The 20,057-nt window shown below is 39.8% G+C and overlaps 1 protein-coding gene across 4 annotated transcripts in view; it reads right to left on the bottom strand.

The window, feature by feature from the left end:
* Positions 1-9,684: 9,684 nt before the first annotated feature.
* Positions 9,685-20,057, bottom strand: part of LOC139449914 (glycine receptor subunit alpha-2-like) — a 76,541-nt gene continuing 66,168 nt past the window's right edge. For all 4 annotated transcript variants that reach the window (XM_071231518.1, XM_071231515.1, XM_071231514.1 and 1 more), the window contains exons 3-9: positions 17,563-17,627; positions 15,917-15,984; positions 15,537-15,763; positions 14,646-14,728; positions 14,355-14,489; positions 10,612-10,994; positions 9,685-10,365 (exon numbers count right to left, since the gene is read on the bottom strand). In XM_071231518.1, the coding sequence (XP_071087619.1) occupies positions 10,219-10,365; positions 10,612-10,994; positions 14,355-14,489; positions 14,646-14,728; positions 15,537-15,763; positions 15,917-15,984; positions 17,563-17,627 (1,108 nt within the window). In that variant the 3' untranslated portion in view covers positions 9,685-10,218. The remainder of the gene's footprint in view (positions 10,366-10,611; positions 10,995-14,354; positions 14,490-14,645; positions 14,729-15,536; positions 15,764-15,916; positions 15,985-17,562; positions 17,628-20,057) is intronic.

Here is a 20,057-nt window from a genome sequence, read left to right as displayed (position 1 = left end):
CCAAACCGAACGATCCGTACCTCCTTCCACATCGACAGTCGCTACATCTTCCTTAGTCGATCCACCACCAGAACTTTGATGTCATCGGATCAGTATACCTCCGCTGTTTGGTCATCCAAGAGTTTGGTTTAAGGCCACTTTTAACAGTATTCCAGTTATATCGCGGCGTGTCAACTTAATGTGGAAGGAAAGCCCGAAGTGATGCAGGTCTTAGACATTTACCACTTCTGTGAAACCCACGAGCACGGGTATGGTGCTGAGAAACCTAGAAACATAATCGGGGCGAACCGAGATTTGAACCCACAATCATAGAATTCTGGCGTGCCCATGGGACGCAACTCTGCACAGCGAATCGCGGCGCCTTAGACGACTGGGCCATCCTTGCTCCCGACACAGTAAGACATGGTTTGGCAATGGTCGCTCCCGAATTGGATGGTGACATTGCAACATTAGCTTCTAAGCATCCTTACTCCTGTTCCTCGGAGGATGATAGGGGCCACGTTCAGCTTGACACTAAAGTTCGGAGGATGCTCCCTTAGTTTAAACATATTTTATTCAGATTGAAATGGATTGGGAACAAGTTATCCAACTAAGGACTCCCTCTCAAAGAATCGTTCGCCTACTTATCATGTTTCACAAAGAGACTATTCGGATTCTTCATGCCTAGGTTCGGAGGAGGAACGCTACAATGAATCTCTTGGGCATTCATCTTATCTGAATCGTTCCTCTTCCTCGAGATCATCCCCGCTCATATGGTTTCACCAACAACGAGATAATCCTTGGAACCCTAGCTACTTCATACAACACTCATGCACATGAGTGGGAACGTTACCCACAGTACATGGATTCCTTTCATCCATTGTGCCCTCCTGTTGTGACTGAACCACAGGTTCCAACAATATCATAGTCTTTACCTCATAGTAGCCCAACGTCATGCATTTCTAGTGCACTTTTCACCATCCCAATACAACAGAATCATAACAGCGGCATGTTTTTGCCAGTCGGCAAACACCAAACCGAACGATCCGTACCTCCTTCCACATCAACAGCCGCTACATCTTCCTTAGTCGATCCACCACCAGAACTTTGATGTCATCGGATCAGTATACCTCCGCTGTTTGGTCATCCAAGAGTTTCGGCATGGCTGATCCAATCACTGTATTTATCTGGATTGCAGATAAACTGCAACTTATGAAGAGACCTCAACCGAGGACAGTCTATCATCATTTGTCGTCCCATCAGCCTCTACGCCAAGCATCATACCTCCTCCTAGACCCGCCCTGCAGGATATGGCAACCAACTTAGACAAAAGCCTTTGGCTCTTTTCGTAATCGTTGTGATTGGCTTCAGCCTCCATGCTTTGTTTTGGCTGACACCGTAAGAGTGAGTGAGTTTGGTTTAAGGCCACTTTTAACAGTATTCCAGTTATATCGCGGCGTGTCAACTTAATGTGGAAGGAAAGCCCGAAGTGATGCAGGTCTTAGACATTTACCACTTCTGTGAAACCCACGAGCACGGGTATGGGGCTGAGAAACCTAGAAACATAATCGGGGCGAACCGGGATTCGACCCCACAATCATAGAATTCTGGCGTGCCCAAGGGACGCAACTCTGCACAGCGAATCGCGGCGCCTTAGACGACTGGGCCATCCTTGCTCCCGACACAGTAAGACATGGTTTGGCAATGGTCGCTCCCGAATTGGATGGTGACATTGCAACATTAGCTTCTAAGCATCCTTACTCCTGTTCCTCAAAGGATGATTGGGGCCACGTTCAGCTTGACACTAAAGTTCGGAGGATGCTCCCTAAGTTTAAACATATTTTATTCAGATTGAAATGGATTGGGAACAGGTTATCCAACTTAGGACTCCCTCTCCATGGTATTTACAAAAGCCTGTACAGTAAATCATATACAGGGAAAACAGAAGAGAAGATAGCTAACAAAAGAAATGTACAAAAAGAGATATCAGTATATTTACATTAATGTGTTACCCAAATCTCTTTGTATGACTTAAAAACATTTGCACTGCCTTAAATATATGTTGCTTCTCGAAAATGGACAAACATTCATTTCCGTTTAACATCAAACTTAAATCTAATTTAACATTTTTGTTCACGGCGTTCTGTAAAATGTCCCGAATTATTATTAACATAGATTGGCTTTGGTGGACATACATTCGGCACTCTAATAAATAATGAAATGCACTTTCACATGGATTACCACATTGACATATTGGATCACATTTTATCTCTATTCTGTATAAATCATAATTTAACTGGCTTTTCATGTATCTTAATCGAGTATGATAAATATTCGACTTTCTAACACTATTTGAAAAATATGGAGGTGCAATAACTTGCTCTTTTTGTATGTATGTCTTGAATTGGGATGTAGATGTACAATTTCTACCTGCTGCAGGAATAGTGTTGCATAAACTTACAGTTGATGGAATAAAAGAACAGCTTAAGTGTTTTAATCTAGTATTTGGAATCACAATATTGTCTGACTTTCTTAAATTATATGATACATTTGAACATTGTGGTTGGTACAATGTCTTTAAGATAAGTTGGGGTAGTATTACTTTGTATTTTGTAGAACAAACATAGCTTGCGTTTCCTCCTTCGTTCTATTAACGTTTCCCATCCTGTTTCATAATACAGATGTTTGTGCGAAGAATACTTTGGGAGCCCAGTAACTATTCTGGCAGCTTCTAGTTGGAGATTTTCTAACTGAGTTGATAATTCTACATTACACCCATCCCTTACTTCACACGCATATTCGAAACGAGGTCTTATGAAAATTGTATATACTTTATTTCATGTATTTCAGTTCAATATGAATTTTAATTTTCTCATTGAATTTATTATTTTTGATGTTGATTTAATTATATTATCTACGTGAGATGCAAACGTTATACCCTAATGTTTATGACTTTGAACATTCTTAACTTTACATTCATCAAAGTACAAGGTATTAAGGTCTGAATCATCTTTTAATGAAAATATAACCACTTCTATTTTATCTGGGTTGTATTTAATTAACCAGCGTTTTGCCCACAGCTTGCTTCGGTTTAAATTTAGAGTTGATTCAACTAGTTGATTATCTGGTGAAGAAAAGCCGAGTGCTGTATCGTCAGCAGAAAGTCTTGTTTTGCAATCTAATTCATCAGTAATGTCGTTAACAAATACAATGAATAAAAAGAGACCTAACACCGACCCCTGTGGAACGCCAGCCTTTAAAATCCTTGGCTTGGATAGAGCCCTGCTTACAAACACTGATTGAATACGATTGCTCATGTAACTAGGCAGCCATTCAAGTAAATTCCCTTTTATACCACACTTTCTAATTTGTACATAAGCCCTCTATGCCAGACACGATGAAATGTTTTTGACACATCGCAAAAAAATATGCGATATATTTCTCTATTATCTAACGATATACAAATTTGGTTATACAATTCAATTAGTTGATGGACAGTGGAATGGCCTTTTTGAAAGCCCGACTGGTATTTATGTAACAATTTATTGTCATGAAAATAGTTATAAAGATGCTTAAATACAACTCTCTTAAACACTTTACCAATACAACTAATCAGTGATACTGGCATGTAATTTGCCACAATTGAATGATCGCCTTTCATATATAATGGCATAAAATGCGCTCTTTTCCATTCTGTTGGATATGCATTTAAAGCCAATGAATGATTGAACAACATACATGAAACAATGCTAATGTGGTTTACTGTTTTCTTTAATAGGTTATGACTTATTCTGTCTGGACCAGATGCCTTATTAATTTGCAGACATTTTATAACGTCAGCTATTTCATTTTCTGAGACAGTTAATTTGTCAAAAATACTCTTAATGCGTTGCTTGAAATATGGTAATTTTTCCCGTTCTTCAGTTAGGGAAGATATGGATTGGAAATATTCATTTAATCTCTCTGATTATTCTAAATCTGAAAATAAACTGGGGCAGTCATCCGTATCTTGTTTCCTTAACTGGGGAATGCTCGAAGATGTTCCAGAGTTTTTGACAATATATCTTAATAATTTCCAGTATGATTGTTTATTTACTATATATAGTTCCGAAAGAGATTCATCGATGTTAGAAACTTTTCTTTCGCATAACTTTTCATGTTGTTGACTTTATTGCGTTGTTTTTTATATTCAATAATATCTGTCTCCTTATTACTCCTTTTTTATTTCTTTCGTAACCTATTACGTTTCCTACACCCCTTTCTTAAATGTGGACCCGTGAAGATTCCGGGGTAGAATAGGTCTTCAGCAAACCAAGCTTGCCGTAAAAGGCGACTATGCGTGTTGTAAAAGGCGAATAACGGGATCGGGTGGTCAGGCTCGCTGACTTGGTTGATACATGTCATCGATCCCAATTGCGATTGTTTCTGTTAGATAATAAGTTTTCCTTTAAATCACCGACAATCACTATTTTACTAGAAATACTCAATGCAACTTCAATAGAATTATCTAAACGACTCCGAAACTGTATAGAATTGTGTTCTGGTCTGTAAACAACACAGTGTAATAAAGGCCCTTGAGGAAGAAATATTTTTACCCATATACTTTCATCAGTAATATTTTCTAGTTCTAGTTCTAGTTCTTGGAATGCCATCCCTTGACGTGGTTAGTTGTTCTAGGGCCGATTGTATCATGGTGGTTCCACATGAGTCTTTCACCACCCTCTACCCACTGACATATTCAGCAAAGTTTCCAACTCCAGATAGATACTAGATAGACACCGGGCTAGGGTGAACTTGAACTGTATCTATCATGGAGGCAAGGGAGACGTCGACTTTCAACTTGGCTTCATCGGGAAGATGGTAATGGATGTTCATGTAGGTGGTGATGAGATTGTTGGCAGTGTTGATGGTTGCAGGACATCCAGTCTTTATCACCTCCAGTGCACTGTGTCTCGTCTTCTTGTCTTGACTCTGAACTTATGTCCACCATACACTAAACTCTGTCCACCTCGCGAATTAGGGATGAACTTAACGTTTACCTGTGCATTTGCCATTTTGCGATAAATTCTCAAATGGCACCTCCATACATGTACAGTGTATATACCCGTTATTTTAAACTCACTCAATTTGTCTGTTTGGAAAAGTATAGTAATCAGTGATTTATGTTCACATCAAATAATTAAGCCATATCTGTTAAGCTGAACACAGTTCGCTTCATCAGTTAAGTTTGGCCTACAGTGGGTCACGGATAAGTCATCATGGAGCTCAGATATAATCGGAACAGGCTATAGCTGGCAGGTCACTGGACCGTATAAGTTAATCTCCCCAGCCTGCTGGCAAAGTGAGAGTAAACCCGTGCATTCTCTTGTATGTTAAACACTTTGTGGTAAACACCATAACCTCTCCCCCAAAAGCACTTCTATCTTTCCGTATTGGATCATGAAATAATTGCCACTGTAAAGTTTCATTATCTAAAGATTCGTCCAGATGTGTTTCAGCGAAACAAACTACATCATATTCAGACAAATATTATGGGAGATACGTTTGCTTATTGCGGACACTCCTGGTATTTAGATGGGAGATCGACACGATTAGTTATATCACCGGTCAGTGGGCCAGGATTAAGTTCAACGTCCCCTGCAAGCTGAATTAACAATAGGAGTACGAGAATTACATTTACATTGCCGACATAAGCCTGCAGAACACAAAGGCACAGTCGAGTGTTACAAGCTTTCACTTCTAGTGATAAAATATAATGCATAATGTCCAGCTCGTTCAAAGGAAACTTTGTGATAGGAGATTGGCAGATAAACAACTGACACAACCTGTTAGAAGACTTTACAACATAGATGAACACCCCGATCGCAACGCGATACTGATACTGTTTGTTTTCTCGGCTGTATTTGGTGTTCTGTTCATTCCAAGCGAAAACACATCAGTCATATTTAATGTAGATTTGACCATCTGTTTCGGGGTCTTTTTATGGTATTGAATCCGTTGGGGATCCCGATGGTTTCCGTTTTTCGCTCACACTTCTGTGTTGTCTGTGTTTGTGTTGACTAGCGTTTCCCGTCTCTCGGCCCTCTCGAGTCGACATCATGGCTCAATTCTGTGATTGGATCGGGAAATTGGCTCACAAGGTATCTTTGGAGTGTACTCTGACAATATTTATACAATTAAAAAGTGTTATTTACTTCAGATCGTCTTTGCGTCTTCATAAATTTCAACACAACAAGGAGGATATCACATACAACCTCGGCCTGCCGCCATCTTGCCGTCATGCTTCCTTTGATTTTCAAAATTCTATCGGCGATTGAAGTGCTTTCATCGTCCTTAGTTCATGCTTCTTCCCCCGAAGAATTATGAAACATGCATCCGGGGTTGACCTTTTACAAACAGGTTATCCTCTACCTCTCGTGACAACACCTCCGACAACGTCCAAGCCTCTTTATCCAGACAAACAGCTTCCAGTGCTCCTAGATGCCATAAGCACGTTGCTTGTAAAGAACGCAGTAAAATGTCTGGTCACACAACTAATGACACCAGGTTTCAACGTCCTCAACTTCGTCTCATTTTCAGCAAACTTTGCCTTGAGACTCTTCCACACTTGCATGACATCAATCGCTAAACTACGAACGATTCTTCATCCCGGCAATTTCATGATCAGTCTAGATCTACAAGATGCATACCCGTCCCTATCCCCCCAGAGCACCATCTCTCAAGTTCGTGTTCATTGGCCAATGGCGAGCGCTCCAATTTGGAATTTCTTCGGCCTCATGGATATTTACTAGCCTCAGGAAACCCATCGTCAAATTCCTTAACATTTGAGGCATGGCATTCGAATCTTTCACCAGCAACTGCATTCAAGTCAACGAGGATTTGAACACTCTTCTTTGACACGTCGATTTCACACAACATTTACTTCACCAACTAGGTTGGATCATCAAAACAAAAAAACGATTCCAACACAACATCTCTTCAACACAAGTCCGTGCAAGGTGTTTGTACCCCAGGATCATCCCATCCACCCTTACGCCAATGCACATAGGCACAGGCCCTTACCAAGAGGGTGTCAACTTCACCTACGTCCAATCCAGGGTTTCCTCAAGCCATACCTTCAGGACATGATTGTCAGTTTCTAATCTCTCACCACCTACATCCACATCTCCAATGGCGGTTAGGTGTTTCCTTGCAGCCATTCACCCCAATCCTCCACCTCTTCGTCGACGCCTCAATTATGGGTACGGGAGCTCCTTGTCAAGAATTTCAAGTGGCAGGGCGGTTGTCTCTCAAAGAATGCCAGCTTCACATCAACAACCTACAAAGCGATGATTCCGGCAGTGTCTCATTGGTTGACACTCCTTCAGTCCTCCACACATTGTTTTCCAACTGATCGACTCAATCAAAATTCAAGTTCGGGGTAACATATTCCTGGCATCTCATATGTCCAATCTCCCACGGAATGGCAATTACATCCAAAAATATTCCAGTGTATTTGCCAGTTATTTCCAAGGGATACTCTTCACGATTGGCTAAGACCATTGTAAAGGCAGACCCCTGCCATGGCACCTCCTCAACAAATTGCTGAATACCTTCATCATCTCTGATCATCTCGTAAGTTTTATAGGTTCTACTGTAGCTACATACTTGGCCATGGCCGTGATCAATTCCATTGACACAGCTACAACAGGTGCAACGATTTCTACAATCGCCAGACTGCAATCATTGATTCAATCTTACAAGTTGGCAGACCAAACATCACGATCCTACCGCCGACCTGGGATCAAAACATCATCTTGGATCATCGAACTTCGGCTGATCACAAACCTCTGGCCGAGAAAGACTTCGAACACATTACATTGAAGACAGTATGTGCGTTTCGAACTCGGAAGCAGCGAAGGCACTTCGACGATTACGGAAGAGGTGATTCATCCCGCTCTCCACGACAGCTACTATGGAAATATCTCGTACAACAATATCGTTTTGGATACATTCGGGCTTACACCTTCACTGCTCCCGTCGCATCAAACCCTCGCTGTCACCTCCACTATGGCTCTTCACAATAATTTCTCCTTTTGAGCAATTATGGAGGGATAGTTCTGGAAATCTGATACAGTATTGACATCACATTACCTCCGAGACATATCACAGGCGGACGTTCAAGGCCTTCCAAAATCGGACCTTCGGTGCTCGCGCAAAAAGTCTCCAAGACACACCTGCGCAGATGGAGTTGTATTACAGCAATCTCTACTTATAATAAACCTCGTCATGATTGTTTGTGTTTATTGTATTCATTTGGGCTTCCCAGAATGAGTATCCGGTTGGAGGATATAATCAGTCGTCTCTAAAGACCTCGGTCTTCAACTCGAAGTCGTCATTAGACGCGGCCGATCTCGGTATCCGGATCCCTTATCTCACGCACCTCTATTTTAGGTATGTGTGCTAAGCAGTGGATTGATGATCCGTTTGTGGGTATTGCCGATTGTTTCCTCTTCTCGTCCTAGCCCATCGATTCAATTACCAACAAGTGTGATTGAGGGTTCAACGAAGCGATAAAAGAGATGCCACGCGGGTCGACCCTGAGGTCATAAGGAGATAGGGATATCCCATCTTGTAGATTCCACGAATGGATACAACCCTTCTAGAATATAAATTGTACTCGTTCTGTTTAGACATACGATTACGCTTGCTTACACGTATGGACATGTTACACAAATTGTACCTGACTTATTGACTTTCGTTTGTTCAAGTATCAGGATCTTAAACTCTTTGTTTTTTCCTTTCCTGCCTACGCAATTTTTCATACGACACGTAACTTCGTTACTTTATTAAGTATTGTACCACTGTTTTAGTTCCCGCTTCCTTCTGAGTATCCTGCAGTTGTTGACTTACAGACTAGGGAGTTGCGGCCCACCCTCTACCTGTTGGATAAATCGATAGTGTGAGACAGGATAAGTTTAAGATTTGGAAATTTTGCAATAAATTGTCCATCCTTTAGTCTATACGCTCTTGAGTTGAATGAGTTGGCTGGGATGGACATATGAACAGTGCTTGTAGGTGTGAAGTGTGCAAGCGTGCATGACCAACATCTGGTTCGTGACCATGGCGATATTAGGTATGTACGGGTGACTTAACTTAAGAAACTGGAAACCTCTATTTCAGACACGGTCGAAAGAAGGAGAAATTCATAGTGTGACATAGGATAAGTATATAAATATACGATTTATTGTAAAATGTCCAATTTTAGAATTCTACAACCAATTTGCAACGTAATTCTGAGATATGTTACTGGTTGTTTTACTGTCTGTTGTTGACACGATTGTATTGGTATAAATTCAGTAGATGTTTCACTCACTCACTGAATGCAATATACATTGACAAACACCTAACATTGCAAAGCCACTGAGTGTGTGTGTGTGTGTGTGTGTGTGTGTGTGTGTGTGCGTGAACTGTAATCTGGTGTGGTAAACATGATAAACTACTATTTGCAGCTCAGAATGTGTTCGATTTATCACTGCATAGTGATAGTTTACCTGTGAATTGTCAATTGTAGCAAAACTTGGTTTGCGAGAGACGGACATGAATATTGTATATTTATTACATGTTTATCTTTAAAATTCATAAACAATTTCACTTCAGTAGATTTTCTCTGCAATTAATCTACTTTATTCAAATTATTACAAATTTATGAGTAGCATGGGCGTTTGTATGTGTGAGGGGGTTTAATTACTCTGTTAATTCATGATGATATATAAGATAGACTGACATGTTTATAGCATCCATTTATCTGAAAACCTAGTACGTATTTGAACACGAAATACAATCCAGTATACAGATGTAGCTATAATTTGTGTGCGTTAAAGCGTATTCGGAAAATTGGATAGATTACCCAGTGTTTGAAAGTCAAACAGAAAAAAGCTTTGAAGTGATAGCAATATTTATAACCGTGCATGTGAATCAATATTGTCCTGACATGTCTGACAGAGCACTGCGTGTACACTACAGCAACAAATACCCATTGGCTATTCCACGGTTCGGTACATACACTTAAGAAGAATACAAAAATTTCCTCAGTGCAATAAAAGTGAAATATTTCAATACGTGAATAAGATCCGAATTTAGTAAAAACAACAACATAAACTGCAATACATCTGAACGATGTAACTGGCTGAGACGAACTGTCAATGTGTCGTGTAACTTGCCTCTAATTATGCGAAACTACCTCATAATGTGTACCGTCTACAAGCTATAGGCCATCCAGTAAACAGCACAGAAGACGATGAAAGCGCCAGGAAAAAACACTCGAGACACATTGTCCACATTCTTTGCTCTTGCGGCCCCCGAAGGATCTTGGACCCACTTGGATACGGGTTCACTGTTTCCTTGCTGCAACAAAGTTTAACATACAGATCAGATATAAACGTATTTTTAATTCAATTATTACTACATGGTCTTTTATGCTGAACGCAATATAAATCTGTCGGCGACAATATGAAACCAGTTGTTTCTATTGCAACCATTAGCCAAGCCCAAATACGCAGTTCTAACAGCATTACTGGATAACGAATCATACTTGATACAAATTGAGAAGTAACTCTGATCAGTCAGAAACAACAATACAGTGGTGTTTACCCTCAGTGGAGACTTTTCCACAATATCCAGAGATATGTCCTTTGGTGCTTGTCGGCGCTTCACCTGTCTCCTATCCATGACATTTACCAGAGCAAACTCTAGCAATGACGCAAATACAAAACAAAGACAGGCTGCCATCCACACATCAATCGCTTTCACATAGGAAACCCGGGGTAGAGAGGAAATGGCCATAGATTTCTGTGTTGTCATGGTGAGGACAGTGAGAATGCCCAGTGAGATGCGTGCGGGGACAGCGTCCACATTGAGCCAGAAAGACACCCACGACAGCAGTACGATCAGCATGCTGGGAATGTAGATCTGTATCATGTAGAAACCAATGTTCCTCTGCAGATGGAAGTCAACGGCTATACACGTAAAATTCCCTGAAATGAAAACAAATCACACACACACGTTCAAATGATGTATTTCTTAACATTGTGTATTGGAGGAATCATTTCAACTGCTCTGCAACAGCTTCAAGCTTCATATCTCATTGTGTCATGTTATTGATGATTTAAAAGTCTTCTTATTTTTAGTTCATAAAGAACTTTACCATAATTATTTTCATTTTATATTGTATATCTATTTTTAAGTTTCATACCAACTAGCATGACAAAAGACTTACGAACGAAACAATAAAAAGTCGAAATAGAACCATGTCATAACGTTATTTAAAATATATGTAAATCAAATGAATATCATCCTATAAAAAGAGACACAAATCTCGAAGGAGTTGATGGAATATATTTGATAACCAGGCGTACTAAGTTATGACATTCACTTCTTAAGTCTTATTAATTGTTGTAAAATGTGTTATAAACGTGCAATTCTGACTTGTTTCAGTATATTATGAAATAGCGGTTGCCATATTTGCGCCTCCTTGTCACCTCCGAGCTTGTGTGATGTAAACATTGCAAACATCAGTTTAATTTGAAGCGTCTCTGTGACTTATTCTGCTGATTTCCCAACGGGACCGTCTCTTCCTATTATCAGACGTAAAAAGAGTAAACCTCCAATAAGGGAGATATGAGTTGTGCTTGGCCTGCTCGCCCCCTCATACCAGGTTCACTGTAACAGCTAGCTTGGGAGCTGAAGCTGGAACACTCAAGGGCTGAACATTTTGTTTATTGTAATGTGGTGATTACTTTCAACCAATCAATATAAATGAAATTTATCAAGCCTTTTGGAAAATAATTATCTGAAAGCTTTTGTTGACATGTTAATATGTGATAGAATATTGTACCTTTCAATTCAAAATCGAATGCGCCTAACCAAATTTATCACCCACTAATACGATTATACATACCCTTATGTACAATTGTAATTTGATCACTGGCAGTGAGTGATTATGTGCTTCTTCAAGGAACCGTTTTCGTCTCCTCGAAAAAAATATCCTTGATGATCTTTGTTCAAAAGTAAAACAATATTTCTTTTCATACCATGCAAGCGCAATTGATTGAATCAAAGGCTAAAAGCAAAAACTGTACTTTGTGTACACAAAAGAACCACAGGCATATGGCTACTCACATGTAGATCACAATTCATTAGCAACAGCAATTTGAAAAGTACATTGATTAAACCAGACTAGGGAAATCAGTAGATGTGGAACGAGATCTTTCTCCAGATTTCCGCCTTAAAAGCGTCTCAGGATGTTTGCTGGTGTGTATATGTGAGACAACACGCTCAGCTGGCAATGCCTGTCTGTACTACTCCCTCAGGGAAAATGCTGCTGAGGCCTCTTGTTTTCACTAACTTGTTTACGGATTATTTTCCAAAACCGTGGGGTTGGTAGGAGAACTTGAATTAGGCAAACCCCCGTGTTGCCATAATGTAATTACCGTGTGTTTTTAGGTAGAATAGGTCTTCAGCAACCCATGCTTGCCGTAAAAGGCGACTATGCTTGTCGTAAAAGGCGACTAACGGTGGTCAGGCTCGCTGACTTGGTTGATGCATGTCATCGATCCCAATTGTGTGGATCAATGCTCATGATATCAATCACTGGATTGTCTGACTCGATTATTTACAGACCGCCGTCATATAGCTGGAATATTGCTGAGTGCGGCGTTAAACAACAAACCAACCAACCAATCAACCGCGTGTTTTTAAGGTCGTGAATGCAATGAACCAGCATAAACGCATAAACCTTTACAATAGAAAGGCCTGTACGTCTACGAGTCCTTATGGCAAGACGGATCGAAGATAACAAATAATCCCCCTTGTCAATTATATCATCGCCCACTATCGAAAGTTTTGAAGCTTTGTCTGAATAATATATAGTAAAACAGTACAATATTTATGGCCTTTTCAAAGAATGAAAACAAATTAACACTGACGACGAGATAGGTTATTTTTCCTTTGGAAATTACTGATCAGCTGTATGTAAAGTTGTGTGACCTTAGACTTTCGCCAAGTGTTGCACCAGACGCTGGGATAACACGAATATTTAGTCCAATCTACAAAAAGGGGAATCCGTGAGATCCCAACTCAAACAGACCTATTACCACACTAAGCCGTAAGACGTAGTTGCTTTGTTTGTACATAATAATGAAATAGTAACACACGTGCAAGCAGACTCTGAAAGCATTTTTCCAAACTTAGCATGTACTATATATTGTATATTTACTAATATTTCTCGGGGCTTTCGAAACTGTAACTTTGGTTTTAAAAGTTAAAGTCAAACAGAGAGACGTAATTGAAGAAAGTTAACACAGATTCAAAATATGTTCAGTGATATCAAATCTTGTTTTTTACTGGTCACAACGGAGCTCTCCTGGGAGAAACTTAATTCCGAAATGGCCTCGATTCTCAGCTTCTGAAACCTGTTCGTAATGTCGGTAAATGCTAAATGTAGAGGTAATGGTTATCTTTTATTGATGTTACAAATTGTGTTCTTGATTTACGCTGTTTACAAGTTCCTGCTTAGTGTGGATCCAAGCTTTTTGTTCATGCTTTGTATGATTATTCCAAATGGAAGATAAATGTTAAGCTTGCAAAACTAATTTATTGTGCCGTCCCTTAAATACCAGAAAATTAAATTTGTGAGGAAGACATTTAACAACCTAAAGGACATATGTTAAGAAGAGATAAACGCGTGGCATTATCTTACATGCAGACAGTCTTTTGAATGCAGTTGATGTTTTGGTGGTACCTAATTCTTTCTACAGTTGTTAAGCTAGAGGTAATGAAACATCGGACAATCTTGAAAAGTAGGTACATCTAAACAATACGAATGTCGCTCTGGTTTATTTTGTGTATTGAGTCGGAATGATAAAAAGAACACTGCTTTCAGCAGGGATTATTTCTGATTATGGATTTAGTTTTGTCGCTTTTCATTTTCATTTTACCATCCTTAACACATCTGAGATCTATTCTGGTGCTAGACATCTCTTCACCTTGTTTTAGAGAAGGTTTCGTAAGATAACAGTCGAATGGACAGGGAACGGTCAAACGGATGAACGGTCAGACAAACGATCACGCTGAAATACATCAATTCATTTTAGCAGTTCCACTTTAAAAAGGCCTATAGGTTAATTACTAGTTGTACTCATTGGTATGATAGCATCAGGACTTCCTACGGCTAGCTCTGTCATAACGTCTTCTAAATTAAAACAGATAGTGAAATAGTAATTCCACAATGACATTTTAGAATTTAAAGTTTTCGAAATGCGATTCAAAACCTCTAAATGTTTCAAATATCAAACAATCACACTGACTCGGCTTAACTTCATGACAGTGAAGCGTACCGTTTTCATCCTCCTCTGTGCAGTTGCGGGTTTCTATATCACTCAAGCTAAACTGAGGCAACTGCAGTTTCAATCGCCGTTTGACAGGGTCCTCATCCTTCCATTTGAACATTAGACTTCTCTTTGAAAAGGCGACTGGAAACAAACAAATACATAATCAAATCGAAAACATTCAGATTGTCTTCCACCGTAAAAAGTAACCTTTTGGCAGCAAATATTCAGTGATACTGGATGCCGCATGTCTCACATTTTACACTGCAAGTTTAACAGAGTAATATTACTAATACTCACAGCTTTGAACCAACAAGGAGCACATCTGTGAATCCATGGGGTACTTTTGTAACTGCATTGGACATGACGCCGTCAGGGACACCCTATATGTGCAAGTGTGACAGGTAAATGCAAGGAAATGTGTATTGAATTGTCACAAATGTCTCTTAGTCTAGAAAATACCAGATGCACGTATACATCGATGAAATGACAAAAAAGAATATTGTAATGGAAGTCCCTGTTTTCTGAACTTGGAGAAAATACTCAACGTCAGCATAAATGCAGTACTGAAATGCAGGGCTTGAATTTTATTTTATTTTCATAGTTTCTTGATAGTTAACCAGTGATTATACATGATTATACCATCAATACCATTTCCAAGAATCCGGGCACAAGAGAGTTGCCTTATGGTAACAATGAACTGATATCAAGGTGAGATTCTTTATTTTACCTTTTTCGCGAACGCCTGGTGTCATTACTTTTTGATGGTGATTCTTAAACACATGCTCATGATACAGTCGGAATAGTAAAATTGACTCTCCTTTTAGCACAGATTTCTTTTGGCTTTAGGGTTTTGTCGCTTATATTAACAATATTTTACAACAATAGATACCAAGCATTATTCAATGACAAAACCAATTACCATACCATTGATAATGACCCAAAACATTCACATTGCCCATGCCTTACTGACATATCTCAACATGTTTACCTCGTGGTGTAAAAATCACACCGCGGTCCTGAAACTCTGAACACCATTCATACGGATCTAATCATTCCTACCACACAATGCTTCCTGTAAGATTTCAAACTAACAAACAGTGTGTGTCATCTGTCAACGTAATCACCCACACATTATGTGACATGCTGTGGTCCACGCGACATAATAGTAATACACAAAAAAATGCCTACCTTAGTTTGTAAACTACGTGGCCGTCACTATACAAGTGTAGCATTTTGTTGGGTACGGTCACAGAGTGGAAGGACGCTCGCTTTTCGTTAGAGAAATACAGATCTGGCACCCACACACCATCCATCAATTTCGTGTCCAATTCCAGGTATTCAGCATCTATAAGGCCCAGAAACTCCAAGCGTTTGTCTTTCCATTCTTGGACTACGAAGGCATTCAGACTGAATTCCTGAAAGACAGATACGCAGATCGGTATATACTTGTAGTCTGTCAGATAGTGAGAACTAAATAAATGAATCTTGACACAGCATAACTAGTGGTGTTGTATATTCCATGACACAGAAGAATACTATACAAAAACCAATTTTAAACTGTAACTTACCATTGTCTGTTCACTGATGGAGTCTATGTTGTTGATGAATAGTGAAACATCGACCTCAGTAGGGGTGCCTAGAAATGCAAAAGTGGTACATGATTATTATTTATAAGTCATACATATTGCTTCAAAGATGTCCTTGCACACACGGGTCAATGTACAGCACAATACATTTTGGAAATATTCAAGGTACAATGGTAAACACTGATCGCAAACCGTTCCCGAGTAATAACAAGAGTGGTGTTTCCATCGTAGCAATCCACAATGAAATTGTATTAAATTCGACAATTCATTGATACGAAATGTGTTTTTACATTAAGCACTACTACCATCCTACTTGTGGTCTTCAACTAGATGTTTCATGTGCACTAGAACCCTTTCCTCGTAATTGCTTCTCGTAGATGTAGCAATTGCCAGTATCGTGTTTTCTCTGTAAGCAGTATACATGATTTGATTCCTGTGTTTGCGCATTGACTAAACTCAAGAGTGTGGAAGTAAAATTGAAGTTCAGCAATTTCATAAAAATGAACTAAGTATATGGCTGACTGGTTGGTGGACCTGCCCAACCCATACAAAATGACACCTCGGGGTGTAACCCGTCATAATTACTGGCACACCTTTTCGGTCAAAGGATTAATAGAAAAAGCGCTTTCGGGTGATGAAAGCATCAGTCGGATATCTTAAACTATCTCAAACATGTGTTCAAATTGCTCCCTAATAGTGTATCATACAATGCAGTGCATTTCAGTCATTGTCTATCTATCCAAAACATAAGGTTATAAGCAATTCTGCAAAACATTACCTCCTCATGTAAAAAAACACACACACAAGTAAAACCTTTAAACCGAAAGTTGCAGCTACCTCAACGTTATAAGCATTTCCAATTTAATGACATCACTTCAGGACATACCAAATATACTGAATCGCAAAAGAAACGTCACCATGGATAGATATATTAGAAACCTTATTTGTCCAAACACTGTAAACACTAGTATCTGAGGAAATGGCATCACAAGTCAGAATCTCGTGTGTCTGCCATGTGCATTGTTGACTGCCGTTCAACGTCGATACATGGAATGGATGAGGCGGTTGATGAAGGCCATAGGCACGTGAGCCCACACTTTGAGGAACACCTGACGCAGTTCTGCTGCAGTTGTCGGCCTTGGTCGGACATCATTCAGCCGTCTTTGAATCTCATCCCATGGGTGCTAAATGGGATTTAAATCGGGACTGAGGACAGGCCACTGCATGGTTCTGATGCCATTCTGCTTGAGAAAGTCTCTCGTTGCTCTCGCAGTGTGGGCAGGGGCGTTATCATCCTGAAACTCGTGGTTGCGGCGACGTGCCAAATGAGGTATGGCGTGTGGTCTCAAGACATGCATGTCATCGTTCGTATACCAATTGCATGGATCAATGCTCATGACATCAATCACTGGATTGTCTGGTCCAGACTCGAATATTTACAGACCACCGTCACATAGCTGGAATATTGCTAAATGCGGCGTTAAACAACAAACAAACAAATAAAAATCATATCTATAATTGCGTCCATTCAGATTGATTTGTCGTATTTTCAAACATAACATTGATCGATAGGGGGCGTGTCTGCTTATTTTTGACGGACAGGAGTAAGTGATGACGAATGGAATTACCTTCATCAAACGTTGGGGTCACACGGTTATCATAATCTTCAAGAAGAGCTTTGATAAAGTCCGTCCTGAAATGTACAACAAATTGATGTAGTTTAGTACAACACTTTTGTAATGAAAAGACATACAATGGTAAAGTTGTATCGACGTTTGATCTCTCAAAATACTTCTTGTCAAGATTTCTTTTTTTAAAATGAAGTTTAGTATATTACCGCGCAAGTTATTTCAATATCTGTCGGGCGATCTTTTCGGTTAATCAATTTATATAATATGTGACTGGTTGCTTGATGATACACCTGTCGATAATCTGTTGATGCAACCTGATCAAATAGACAAAGTGATATTTCCAAAATTTATTTCAAGAAATATTTTCATACAAGGAATTGTAATATATCATTCTACTAACAGAGCGGAATTTATGTTATTCTCATTCACGTCATTCTTATCACATGTTATATAAATGTTGCCGTTAAGCTACTAAAAAAATATAAAACATTGAAATCCAAGCAGAACTAGAAGTGTATTAGCTTCCAGTGGTATTACATGTTAATGGAATAATTATTCATATATACTGAACCAAATTAAAAACTTCACAATCCTAAAATTTTAACATTTTGACCAGTTATCATTGTGGGCCCTTATTGTGTATTTAAACAGTAATGGCCACGTACTGTCTTCAGATAACACCCGTTTTTGTGCAGGTGAATCGATCAAAATCATGTGCACAGCACTATAGTGGCAAAAGTGTTTTTTTCACGTGCAACTGGTCACGTGGCCTTAATACCGCACGTGTTTTCAGCCATACTTGTTAGCAGTCATTAATAAAAAAAGAATAACACAAGAAAACAAAAGTCTTTATGGCCATTTGTCATGCCACGTCTTTCAAATGTGCAACGTGAACGTGCCATCGGCATGTTGCAGACGGGAACGTCCGTAGCTGAATTCGCAAGAACGATGGGTTTGTAGTCGACGGACTGTTTATGATTTACAGACGCGTCTACAGCAAACGGATACCACCGCTGATCGCCCTCGGCCAGGTCGACCACGTGTGAGTATCGTCCCAATAACCGATTTTTGACGGCTACATCAACCAGAAATGAACTGTTTAGGGGTAGGCTGAGTGCGCAAACTGTTCGAAACCGTCTGAGAACTGCTCACCTTCAGGGCGAGGGTTTGGAGGCGCCGTCATGAACGTTACGCCCAGTGTTGTGTACAGGAAGTTGACTGCGTACAGGCAGTTGACAGATTCCGAGGCGGAAGTGTCATGGTGTGGGGTGCTTTCTGTGGCAACGCAAGTTCCAGGCTTCTTGTCATCCGTGGCAACCTCAACGCTTCTGCTTACCGCGACCAGGTACTGGCACCAGAACTTCTGCCTTTTATGGCAGCACATGGACCCGGTTTGATCTTCCAACACGACAATGCCAGACCCCACACAGCAATTTTGACAAGGAATTTCCTTCAGAATGCGGGAGTCAACGTCACGGACTGGCCGTCAAGGTCTCCCGACCTCAATCCCATCGAACACGTCTGGGATGCTCTTGGCAGAAGTATGCGCACTCTCCAGAACCAACCACAGAATTTGCAAGATCTTGGCACCATTTTTCAGCAACAATGGCGTCGTCTTCCCAATCATGTGTTCACAAGCATCACAAGGTCCATGCGGAGGCGTTGTGTAGCAGTTGTCAACGCACACGGTGGCCATACACGCTACTGAACTTGTGTGCCATCAGATTCTCGTGCTTGGGACTTATGATTTAAACTGTTGATGTTATTACCGAATACCGTAGGTGCTTGGAACAAATTATGGTTACCATCGTTAATTAAAATCCTTCTTTGGACATTAATGATTAAAAATTACCTTCTCTGATACATTTGTCCGTTGTATTTCATATATGGGATTACTTTTAAAAATGTGAAGTTTTTAATTTGACTCAGTATATTAACACTTCAAACAATGCAGTGCACGTACAATACAAACACACATATAAATCAAAGTTTTGTTTTGGAAAACGCTGATGTAAGTAGCTGAACATATGAGGTTAAACCGTTTATGACGTCAAGTGGGATGCATCACTTATCCTCTGGTCAGAAACTTACAAAATTCATCTTGTGACACAGATGTTTCGTTTGGGTTATCATTCTGTAGTTCAAGTTTGTCTTTTGGCCATAAGTACGGTTTTACGGTATATTGAGCTGCCTTCAAAGATAAGACGATTACCTGTCGATACTGTTAGGTCACTTTTAAGAGTAATAATAAAAACAAAAACACCATAAGAGTTACGCTATTTTTTAGAGCATGAGCAAATTACTAAATGATGGCAGCGTTACCGTTTTGTAAACAAAATGTATAGAATGTGTCCCAAGACAGATCAACTCAATAAAAGACAAAGAACAACGCTGGTAAGCGGTTATTATTCACACGAGCACAAAATAGGTCAGAAACACGTCATGAACAATGGGTTACATGAAATCAGTCTACATCAGACGAAAGCAGTTTT

This window comes from Haliotis cracherodii, unplaced genomic scaffold (genome assembly GCF_022045235.1).
Source record: "Haliotis cracherodii isolate W230 unplaced genomic scaffold, xgHalCrac1.p SCAF_8, whole genome shotgun sequence".
Lineage (NCBI taxonomy): Eukaryota > Metazoa > Mollusca > Gastropoda > Lepetellida > Haliotidae > Haliotis > Haliotis cracherodii.
This window is presented reverse-complemented; position numbering and strand designations above follow the sequence as displayed.